The sequence below is a fragment of the Mesoplodon densirostris genome, chromosome 15, assembly GCF_025265405.1.
Source record: "Mesoplodon densirostris isolate mMesDen1 chromosome 15, mMesDen1 primary haplotype, whole genome shotgun sequence".
Lineage (NCBI taxonomy): Eukaryota > Metazoa > Chordata > Mammalia > Artiodactyla > Ziphiidae > Mesoplodon > Mesoplodon densirostris.
This window is the reverse complement of record NC_082675.1, coordinates 38,920,850-38,932,261: the sequence shown is the minus strand read 5'-3', so window position 1 is coordinate 38,932,261 and position 11,412 is coordinate 38,920,850. Positions and strand designations below refer to the sequence as shown.

General features: G+C 40.2%; 1 protein-coding gene across 5 annotated transcripts; it reads right to left on the bottom strand.

The window, feature by feature from the left end:
- Positions 1–254: 254 nt before the first annotated feature.
- On the bottom strand, positions 255–11,092 carry SNRPD1 (small nuclear ribonucleoprotein D1 polypeptide). Of its 5 annotated transcripts, none has more exons than XM_060118831.1 (5): positions 10,957–11,092; positions 5,420–5,496; positions 3,482–3,550; positions 608–712; positions 255–423 (listed from the first exon to the last, which is right to left on the bottom strand). In XM_060118831.1, the coding sequence occupies exons 1-4, from the start codon at positions 10,968–10,970 to the stop codon at positions 636–638; spliced, it is 237 nt and encodes a 78-aa protein (XP_059974814.1). In that variant the 5' UTR covers positions 10,971–11,092; the 3' UTR covers positions 255–423; positions 608–635. The 5 variants fall into 5 exon arrangements, with proteins under 5 accessions (XP_059974814.1, XP_059974813.1, XP_059974811.1 ...); XM_060118830.1 differs by having other exon boundaries at positions 255–443; positions 604–712; positions 3,482–3,673; positions 10,957–11,091; XM_060118828.1 differs by having other exon boundaries at positions 604–712; positions 3,482–3,673; positions 10,957–11,091.
- Positions 11,093–11,412: the final 320 nt, after the last annotated feature.

Here is an 11,412-nt window from a genome sequence, read left to right as displayed (position 1 = left end):
ATTGTAAAGCAATTATACTCCAATAAAGATGTTAAAAAAAGAAACGCATAGTCAGTGCATGTGAAATAAAAAGTTGTATATTCTACATATATTCATAAAAGAAATATTTTAGTTCAAAAAATTCAATGCCTGATCTAAGATTGGAATTATTCTGGGACTGCCTAGTAGTAATGCTTAGCTCTTATTGTGTTTGTATCATGAATATATATATGAACTATTAAAACTTAATATGATATAGTCAATAGACAACTCTGTCCTACATTTATGTTTATTAAAAACTGCCACAAACAAACAAAGCCTGTACAAAAAGCAGCCGGGGCATCGATCACTTTGAAATCATAATCTTGAGAGACACAATTTGCTTAGGACTCCACCATCTTCTAACTTAGCCACGTAGACTTCCTCTGCCGTCTTCTTCTTTGTCTGTTATAAACAAACAAAACCTGTACAAAAAATATCCCATAGTACCTATCACTTTGAAACAGTAATCTTGAGAGACATTATCGCTTAGGACCCCCTCTTCCTCTGCCCTGGCCATGTCCTCTTCCTCTTCCTCGCCTGCCATAAACAAACAAAACCTGTACAAAAAATATCCCATAATACCTACTACTTTGAAATAGTTGTCTTGAGAGATATTATCGCCTAGGACCCCCTCTTCCTCTGCCTCGGCCACGTCCTCTTCCTCTTCCTCGGCCTCGGCCTCTTCCTGCAACTGAGGGAAGAGAAAAACAAAGTAAAGGAAATTCTCTTCTGTGCTGAGGTTACCTGGCCACCACAAACAGCACCTACAGTAAAGAAAAGTTTAATTCAGCTTCTCTCAAATGTAACCTCAGTCATGCTTTCCCAACAGTTTACCATACAGAACCAAGAACTGATGGCCTACTAATACCTTAATATTTGTTTCATTTGACTTTATTTACTGAGAAATTCATCAAGTTTTAAAATATTTTTCTTTGTATTGTGCCTCAAATTCACCACAAAATAAAATACAAATGATTTGAACCTCACACAAGAGGAAAAAGATATAATACTAATGGAACAGAACACAAACACTATGCACCAGATGTTTCTGTTACTGTATAGAATCCAAGTTAGTTAATTCATGCCAAGAAAACTTAAAATATATTACATCAAGTAACAACTTCATGACTTTTCAGAATCTTAAGTCATCTGATCCAATCATAACCTAGTACTTTAATCCAGTAGCAATATCCTTGTTACCTGGTCATCCTAGCTCTGAACTTTTCATTTTCAGACATCTATGAATATTTAAAAAATCTTGACATTTCTACCAATTGTTCCTAGTCTTACCATTCAAAGCAACAGAGTAAGTCTAGCACTTCTCTTAAAACAAGGCAGATTAACCACACTTACCTCCAATTCCCTCTGAAGTACTATTCATGATAGAAAAGGAATAAAAATGGCAAATATCCATAAGGGGGAAAAAACAAATGCAGAAAAAAACACAGTGGTTGAAAGATTTCAACAATTTTTTAAGTAAGAAAATAGACTTAAAACTACAAATGTTTAGTAAAGGAAGAATAACTTCTAAAAGACCTAGGACCTTGGAAGCCAGGGGTGAGATGATGAGGCAGGGGGCTGAAAACAGTGGGGGGGGGAAGTTGATAATCCTTATGCAGAGCAGTAGATTGCCTAGTCCTCTTCCCCACCTTGCAAAGCTAATGATTATTTCCCTGACAGGTACGTAGGAGAGAAAAGATAAAATTAACCCAAAGAGCTTGAGGCAGAAAGGCTTCGGATTTGAAAACACTTGCAAAGTGGATGGCAGCAAAAGTCACAGAGCTGGAGGGAAGGAACAGGGGGATCAAGTCAGTGTTTTTCAAGCTATGTGTTACAACCTGATTTTTTTTCTTTTTAACTGAAAGAGAACAGGATAGGAAGCTTAAGGGCATCTGCATGTATTAAGACTAAATAATTCTTCCTGAAGCTTTTGTTTCATTTATATGTATGAATAGGTCATGATGCAAAGTACAATATATTTCTTAGTGTGAGCGGAAGGAAAAGTCTCAAAATCATTGTGTTTAATATCAGCCCCTTTCTCCTGCCCTTCTCCTATAATGCTGGCTGCCAGACATGTGTCTCCCACAGTAGGTGACTAGAATCTTTTTCTGAGAAAACCAGCTCCAGAAAAGACTTCCAGATGCTGAAATTTTAGGTCTCCTCAGCGGAGAAGCCAACTTACTTTGAACCCACCCTCTAAGGAGTCCAGCCTCCATTCCCAGAAGTTCTCTTTTCAGAGTCCTTCTTAAACAACAGATGGCCAAAATGCAAGATACTATATAGTAAAACCTTCAACATAAAGACCAAACTAAGAGATCAAATAAAAAGAGAAACCGGAGAAAACAACACCAATTACAGAATAAAAGACAAAGAGAGGGCTTCACTGGTGGCGCAGTGGTTGAGAGTCCGCCTGCCGATGCAGGGGACGTGGGTTCGTGCCCTGGTCCGGGAGGATCCCACATACCGCGGAGCGGCTGGGCCCGTGAGCCATGGCCGCTGAGCCTGCGTGTCTGGAGCCTGTGCTCTGCAACGGGAGAGGCCACAACAGTGAGAGGCCCGCATACCACACACACACACAAAAAAAAACAAAGAGAGAGGAAAAATAAGAGAAAAGACTCAGAAGGAATCAGTCAGAAGACCCAATTATTAAGAATTCCAGGAAGAAAGAACAGAACAAGCAAAACAGAAGAAATTTATTAACGTTACACAAGTAAATTTCTTAGCTCTAAATGGCAAGAATATCTACTGAAAGGGTCCACCAAGTACCCAGAACAGTGGACAAAATGCTAAGTCATTAAGAAATTTCAGAAGAGCAGGAATAATGAGTCAATCTCTGGGCTTCCCTAGTGGCGCAGTGGTTAAGAACCCGCCTGCCAATGCAGGGGACACGGGTTCGAGCCCTGGTCCGGGAAGATCCCACAGGCCTCGGAGCAACTAAGCCTGTGCGCCACAACTACTAAGCCTGTGCTCTAGAGCCCGCGAGCCACAACTACTGAGCCCGCATGCTACAACTACTGAAGCCTGCATGCCTAGAGGCTGTGCTCCACAACAAGAGAAAACGCCGCAATGAGAAGCCCGCATACCACAATGAAGAGTAGCTCCCGCTCGCAGCACTAGAGAAAGCCCGCACGCAGCAACAAAGACCCAGTGCAGCCAAAAATAAATAAATATAAATAAATAAATGTATTAAAAAAAATAAGATTCAATCTCCATATCTTCCAAAGTGTGCAGGGATTAGGGGACCAGGCCATGCACAAAGGGACAGGAAGTAAGAACAACATCAGTCTTTTGAATAGCAATACCAGGAACCGTAAGAAACACTATATGTACTCATGGCAAGTAGAGGCAATTAAAACAAACCAACCAACCCGTGTTGTTCGCAAATATAAACATATTTTGAATAGCGGATTAGGGCATAAATACGCCAGACACAAAAATGTTTATAATCCTTCAAACTTACCAGCTTCCCTTTTCTTAGACTTCACCTTTGGTTCGACATCCACGAGAAGTGTATCCAGAGGTAAGCTGTCTGGCAGAATAAAATATCGAATGTTATTTCCTCGAATACTCAGCGTTTCCAGCTGTACAGGTTCTCTGTTCTTCAGGGTCATTTTCACAGCTTTAAGATGTGTATTCATGCTGACATCTACACCTGGAGGGAAAAAAGAGGGCAGTTATTAGCATAATAAGGAAGGCAACCAATTAATCTATCAAGCCACTGTTAGTACCATGTTACAGAAGAGCATTATCTGTTCTACAACTGGTAATGATGTCTGTATAAATCAGAAATCTTTCCTTCACTAGATTTTTCCTTAGCTTGTTGTTTACTAATCTTCTTTCCCAAACTTAAAAGACTTTTGATACATTCCATCTTGTTGGGGAACTTGATACAACGAGAGAGAGGGGAAAAAAAACCCAAAAGATTTATGATCTCTTTCTCTGTTCCAGGAACTGCATGCTAAGGCATTTTAGTTTAATCCTCAATGTCCTTATGGTAGATAGTATGATTACCCCTATTGTGAGGACTAAAATATATATTCAGGATATAAGAAACTTGAAACAGTGGTTGTCACTGGGGAAGGGAATTGGATTTTTACTAGGTTTTGCTCCCCCAATTTACTAAATTTTCCTCCTGGGACATCATTTACTAAGTGCCTACTGTATGTGAGGCAAACCTTACATTACATTACTTTTGTGAGCGTCTTCCACATCACTAGATTTTGAATTCCTAAAAAGCAGGAAGAGGGCTTCCCTGGTGGCGCAGTGGTTGAGAGTCCGCCTGCTGATGCAGGGGACACAGGTTCGTGCCCCGGTCTGGGAAGATCCCACGTGCTGTGGAGTGGCTGGGCCTGTGAGCCATGGCCGCCGAGCCTGCACGTCCGGAGCCTGTGCTCCACGACGGGAGAGGCCGCAACAGTGAGAGGCCCGCGTACCGCAAAAAAAAAAAAAAAAAAAAAAAAAAAAAAAAAAAAAGCAGGAAGAACCCTCTGCTTCCTCTACAACATGCAACACAGAGCTCAGAAAAGAGTAGACTAAATCACTGTTTAAAATCACAGAATTTTAACAGGACTGAAATTACATTTCCTCAGATATGATCAGACTGTATCAAAACCTTAAACTATACAGATTTCCTTTCATAGCAATTGGTGTTGCAAAGTTTTGGTGGACTCACAAATATTATCAGTTTAATACTATATATTTCTCTTGTTTACTCAGATGCTGGATCTACATGTTAAAAAATTATTTATAAATTTACAATTTAAATATTTCAGAGAGTAGAAATGGTACCATATGCTAAGATAGCATTTTCTTTCATCAATTCTTTTAAAAATTTGCCCTTTTTTGGGGTAGCAGCTACTATTAGTGAAGAATCACAGTGGCTTTAAATATATAACTACATATCATACATACAATATCATCAAAGAGTTAGACACCTAAGAAAAAAGACAAATATAATACTCTAATATGTTATGCTTAGATAAAATTATGGTTCCTCATCACCCCCTTCCCATTTCCCACATATTTTTTACCCAGGATAATCAGACATGGAAACCCCATCCTCTATCTTCAAGGACTTTACAATCTAACAGGGGACACAAAATTCTGATACAAGTAATATGTGTTTTAAGATGCAACATTCCAGGGGACATGTACAGGCAAAAGTAGAAAAGGCATAAAGCAGGAAAACAGTGGTCACACATAGGATAACCTGGGGAATCCAGTCTGGTCTTAGCATAAGAACTTAAGGTGAGGCTTAAATAATAAGGTCAATGAAATAATCCAGACAAAAGGAATGAGATTTGTACAATATAAAACATTCATTAACCAAAGAATTCTGGCCTGTAGGTGAAAGAGACAGGAAATAAAAAGTGTTATATACGCAGTCCAACCTCCATACCTGTGATTGTTCCATGGACTTGTGTTCCATTCTTTAATTCAATGGTTACAGTTTCGTGACTCAATTTCATCAAAAATCTATAAAGACAATAGGAATAAAATGATAAATTTTCACTTTTAACACTTCAAAAACATGTTTATTATTAAGCCAAAGGGTGAAATTTCTAGATGCCAAAAACCTACTATGGACGCTATCTGCACCAATTCCTGTTAATAGCTTGCCTAACAATTTCAGCTTTCCCTGAATGATATACCCTTAACGTTTATGAAAGAGCACAGTAACAGAAATTGTCACTTGGACATTTCTGATTCTCTAAGCCATTATACAGCTTAACCTCTGATCCATGCATATAGATCCTGAAGTCACTATAAGCCACAAAACTGAAATCAAGAAATTACATGGATAAAAGTGCTCAAAAAACACAAGCTTCCAATGATAAGATAGTAAGTACTGGAGATGTATGTACAACATGATGGCTGTAGTTAATACTGCTGTATGGTATATTTGAAAACTGCTAAGAGACTAGATCCTGAAAGTTCTCATGAGAAAAAAGCCATTTTTTTCTTTTCTTTTGTATACATATGAGATGATGGATGTTAACAAACTTACTGTGGTAATCATTTCACAGCTTATGTAAGTCAAGTCATTATCCTGTACACCTTAAACTTACAGTGTTGTATGTCAATTATATCTCAATAAAACTGAAAAAAATGATATATTATAATTGGTATTAAAAGATTATACTCTTATTGTATGTGTATAAATAAGGTAAAATTCTCCTTTTCTAACCCTCCTCCAGGCATGTGGGGATATTCTAGACCATTTTATTTGCAAACATAAGCATTTACATAAAATTTACTTTTACAGAAACTGGGCCATACTTTAATGGCTTCTGTAACTTTTAGTTCTCATTTAGCATTTAGAAACATTTATGCAAATCCCCACCAAACTCATTTATGCAAATCCTCACCGACACTAATTGTCACCAATTTTTTGGTCAATTTGATAGGGGAAAAAAGGCAATTTGCTTTCCTCTATCACTTGTTGAATAATTCTTCATGAATATAGGAAATCTGTATTTCTTCTGTTAATTTCCTATTCACGTTACTCACAACTCCAATTAGGTCGAATTCTTCTTTTATTTTCTATCAGTTTGCCACAGCAATTCAAGTTCATGGTTTTCTTTAGCCACACAATTTTTTTTTCATTTTTATGTTGTTAAATTTATGAATCCTTCTTGGGTATGTAATTTGTTTAGAAAGATGATTCCCATCTCAAGATTATAAAAAGTCTCTTATTTTCTTCTACTGTTATATTTAGAGTTTTAATCCACCTATAATTCATCTCTTCTGTGCAATTCGAGGTAGGAAGCTGCCTTTATGATTTTCGCAAGTTGGATAGCCAGGTGCCTCAATAACGTTTACTGAATAGTCATCCATTCTCCACTTCATCTATTCTTCTGTTCTCCAACTTTTTTTTTTTTTGCGGTACACAGGCCTCTCACTGTTGTGGCCTCTCCCGTTGCGGAGCACAGGCTCCGGACGCGCAGGCTCAGCGGCCATGGCTCACGGGCCCAGCCGCTCCGCGGCATGTGGGATCTTCCCGGACCGGGGCACGAACCCGTGTCCCCTGCATTGGCAGGCGGACTCTCAACCACTGCGCCACCAGGGAAGCCCCAAAATACAACTTTTTTTTTTTTTTTTTTTTTTGCGGTACACGGGCCTCTCACTGCTGTGGCCTCTCCCGTTGCGGAGCACAAGCTCTGGACGCGCAGGCCCAGCGGCCATGGCCCACGGGCCCAGCCACTCCGCAGCATGTGGGATCCTCCCCTACCGGGACACGAACCCGCGTCCCCTGCATCGGCAGGCGGACTCTCAACCACTGTGCCACCAGGGAAGCCCCCAAAATACAACTTTTTAAGTGGTATAGACAGCCATCAAAAAAGGGGAAATTACTTGGTCTTGCATAAAGCAAGTCCCAAACTTGTTCTCATATAAAGAAAAAACTGTGTGTTGAATCCCTTCCCTTTCCATATTTGTTGTCAAGAAAAAAAGTCTCTCTTAATGAATTGGTAATGCTTTATTTCACCAGATAAGAATTCTTTAACTTAGCTCAAATTTAATATAACTATATTAGCCTAGAATCTTCACCTAATGGTTTCTTCCCATTATCAGTTTAAAATTTGTTTTTACTTTAATTGTCCCATCCAGTAATAACTTCTACTTTTATAAAACTTCTTTCAAATCATTTTTTGAAACAGGCAGGATTCAAGTAAAAATAAAATATTTTATTAATCAAGCAGTCTACCATACGGAAATAAGAGGAAAACCAGAAAGTAAGAAAACCTCTGAAACATTCAAAATACATTTTATCAAGTCCAAGGATATTTCTTTGATAAATAGTATTTATCATTATATATTATCTGGTAGTCCCTGTGCTTGGTAATGAGGATTAAAAATGAGTAAGACTAGGCCCCCAAGGAGCTCAAACTCTAGAAGGAAGGACACATGAAAGATTTTTTTTAAGTAATTACGTAAATTTAAATCACAATGGAGATATGCACAGATTTTTTACCATGAATATAATGTAGCATGGGTAGGAAGGAGTCAGATCTTAGTGGACTTCTAGTGAGAAGTCTGAAAAGTTGGAAATATGCAGCAAAGAGAGACAAGAGCAAAGATATAGTAAGAAACAGCACAAGGTACACAGAAATTATAGGTATTACTGATGGAATACTAAGTCCAAGAAAATGAGTAGGGAAGAGGTTCCTCTCATGGAATGCCCAAGCTCTGTTAAAGAATTCCCCTAGGAGAACTACTGAAGGGTTTTCATCAGTGGAGTGGAGTGCCACATCGGAAGACAAATTAGGTGGCTAGAGCAATAGATAGATTAAAGTAATCAAGACATAGGAACTACAAATACATCAATGAAACAGAACAGAGTCCAGAAGTTCACTATCCAGGCAGCAGTTTGGGTTTCACAGGTGTATACATTTTTCAAAATTGGGAAATGCACACTGAATTTCACTGTATGAGATATTTACTTTAAGTGAGATTAAAGAACACAGGTGGGAAGAAAAGGGAGCCTCAACAGCTTAGTGGTGTCGACTGGAGTGGCAAGGAAGGTGTATTGAGGGCAGGAGAAATAAAACAGTTATCCGAGCCCAGGAACCAAGCAAATTCAAATTATTTTCTGATGAATCCTTCACTATCTGAATTCTTTCTGCTTACTGTAACTTAAGATATTCAGATAATACTCAAATATTCAGATAAAATGGTATCCTTCAGTATAGCACTGAAATGGTATCCAAACTCACACTATTAAATTCAAAAATCAAAGAGAATGGGTTAGTGAAAGATACTTATATTAGGTAGGTAAATTTGCCAAAACCTGTCAACTTATCAGATTATCAGGATTATCAAGAGGAAGGAGTCAAAGACGACTCCCAGGTTTTTGGTTAGGGAGACAGTATACCAGTGTCACCAACTGAGATAAAGAAATAACAAAGTCAACCAAAACCGCAAACTAATTAGGCAGACAACGCATTTTACCTGGCGTAAAATACATTCTCCAGTTATTAGAAATTTTGTTTCTATAGTGTAAGACACAGAATAGGATTCAGTACAGCCATTAAAATTTATAGGAAAATTCCGTCACAACACGGACTATCTTTAAATGAGACAAACTGATTCCAAAGAGTATGACATAAAACTTAACTACAGATGCAGACCGGCAGGTATTGAGAAATTGAAAAAATAAACTGTAAATTCTGAGATGTTTCCCCCCAAAGTTATACTTCAAATAAAAATGGGGGCTTCCCTGGTGGCGCAGTGGTTGAGAGTCCACCTGCCGATGCAGGGGACACGGGTTCGTGCCCCGCTCCGGGAAGATCCCACATGCCGCAGAGCGGCTGGGCCCATGAGCCATGGCCGCTGAGCCTGCGCGTCCTGAGCCTGTGCTCCACAACGGGAGAGGCCACAACAGTGAGAGGCCCGCGTACCACAAAAAAAAGGACGAAGTCTTCCAGTTATAAGATAAATAAGTATTAGGGATGTAATGTACAACATGATAAATATAATTAACACTGCTGCATGTTATATATGAAAGTTAAGAGAGTAAATCTTGAGTCCACATCACAAGAAAAATTTTTTTGTCTATTTCTTCAATTTTGTACCTATATGAGATGATGGATGTTCACTAAACTTATTGTGTTAATCACTTCGTGATGGATGTAAATCAAATAATTATGCTGTAGACCTTCAAGTTATACAGTGTCGTACGCCAATTACATCTCAATAAAACTGTAAGAAAGAAATGGACAAAAAATTAACCTTAAATGCCCTCTCTACAAACGCCACCCTGAATATAACAATAAGGATTTTATATGTTATTTAAACATACTAGAAACTATCTACTTGTCTACCTTCACCACAAAACATAAAGCTCCAACAAGGCAGGGACTCTGTCTTGAGGAAAAAAAAAAAAAAAAAAAAGAACACATTATGAGAGCACAGTGTAACAGGTGCCCAATAACACTGACAATCCTTGACTGAACAGACCAGAAACTAGCTAAGCTAGTTTGTAACTGCCGGCTGGGTTATTAGAAACCTCTGCTTCTATGTTGCAAGCTCTCATCCTCAAGGAAAAACACCAAAACCCAATCTATTTGCAAGTAGTTTAGAATGAATTACTCCAATCAGTAAACAAGTCTTCAGTAGGTTCAGCTAACAGGCCAAATTTAAACACAGAAATGAACCAGAAGAAATCTCGATTATCTGTGTAATCAGTCAAAAAATACAGAAAAGAGATTCTGTCCCACGTTGGGAGACTTTTCCTAAAGCAAAGTCCTATTTTACGGGGAAATGTCGGTTGAATAACGTTAAGTCTAGTAAGTAACAACAAGGGGGGAAAACACTAAAAAAAACAACTTACGGAGTCAAAAGTCCATCCCTGATTTGAAACATTTCGGAATTGGGTTTCATTATTTCCAGATAAACTCCTGCAGCTTCTAAGTACTCTTTTAAGTGCGATGGTAGTTTCATCGCGGAAAACGCATTAACTTAAACTACTTATGCCGTAGTATTTTTATGTCTCCCACATTCTCAGGGAGCGTGGACCTAGTTATATTTGCCGGCTCCTGAGGGCTGAGACGAGCCAGAAACGCAACCTAGACTAGAGCACAAGTTCTACTCAAAATGAAAGTCGGTAAGTCACCGGGAGTAAGAGCTTGTAAGCCTGGCGCTGCACCTCTATGGCCTCGAAGACTCTGGGTGGGAAAACATGGCCCGGCCTTTACCTCCACTTCTTGGAAGATACGGGGGATCCCCGCGCGACCCAGTCTGAAGCCCGGGCCCGAGCGGCCACGGCGGCGCGGCCAAGATGGGACGGGAGCGGCGGGCGCTGGAGGCCGTTAGCAGGCCGCGCGCACACGCGGCTTTCGCGCCTCCAGTCTCTGGGGCAGCCCAGCCTCCCGCTCCCGGCCCACACCGTCCAGACCGTCCCCTCACAGTCCTCACCCCGGCTGGTCACCCCCTCACCTCACAAGCTTCATCCTAGCGGCGCCGTCACCCTTTCGGTCCGATAGTGCACAAAACCCAACAACCGAGCGCCAACCGGCTACGAATATGAATGGCCGGAAACACACACTCCCAGGGTTCCGACGTAAAGAGCGCGCGTACCGCTGCGGACGCACGGCGGAAACGCCGAGACTACCCTTGAGCTACTCTCCCTTCCGGCAGTGAGGAGCGCCACTGCGGCCCCTGGCGGCTGGAGGTGTGCCTTGCAACTGCTGAGGGGGTTTAGGGCTGCTTTAGGAGGAAACTTCCGGTAAGAGGGAAATTTGAGGAGATTAAATCCCATTAGCGGGCATGGCAGGGCTCCGTGTATTAAGCAGCACGAAATTTACTCCTTAATGAAAGGAAGTTCTGGGAGAAGTCCAGAGGATTATGCTAACTCTGCTCCAACACCAGGAACCTCAACATTACTTAACGTGC

Coding starts and splice junctions, on each gene's coding strand:
- SNRPD1 (XM_060118830.1), bottom strand. Junction 3,674..5,419: donor AGTCCATGGAACAATCACAG/GTATGGAGGTTG, acceptor TTTTCCCTCCAG/GTGTAGATGTCAGCATGAAT. Junction 713..3,481: donor GTCTAAGAAAAGGGAAGCTG/GTAAGTTTGAAG, acceptor CTCTTCCCTCAG/TTGCAGGAAGAGGCCGAGGC.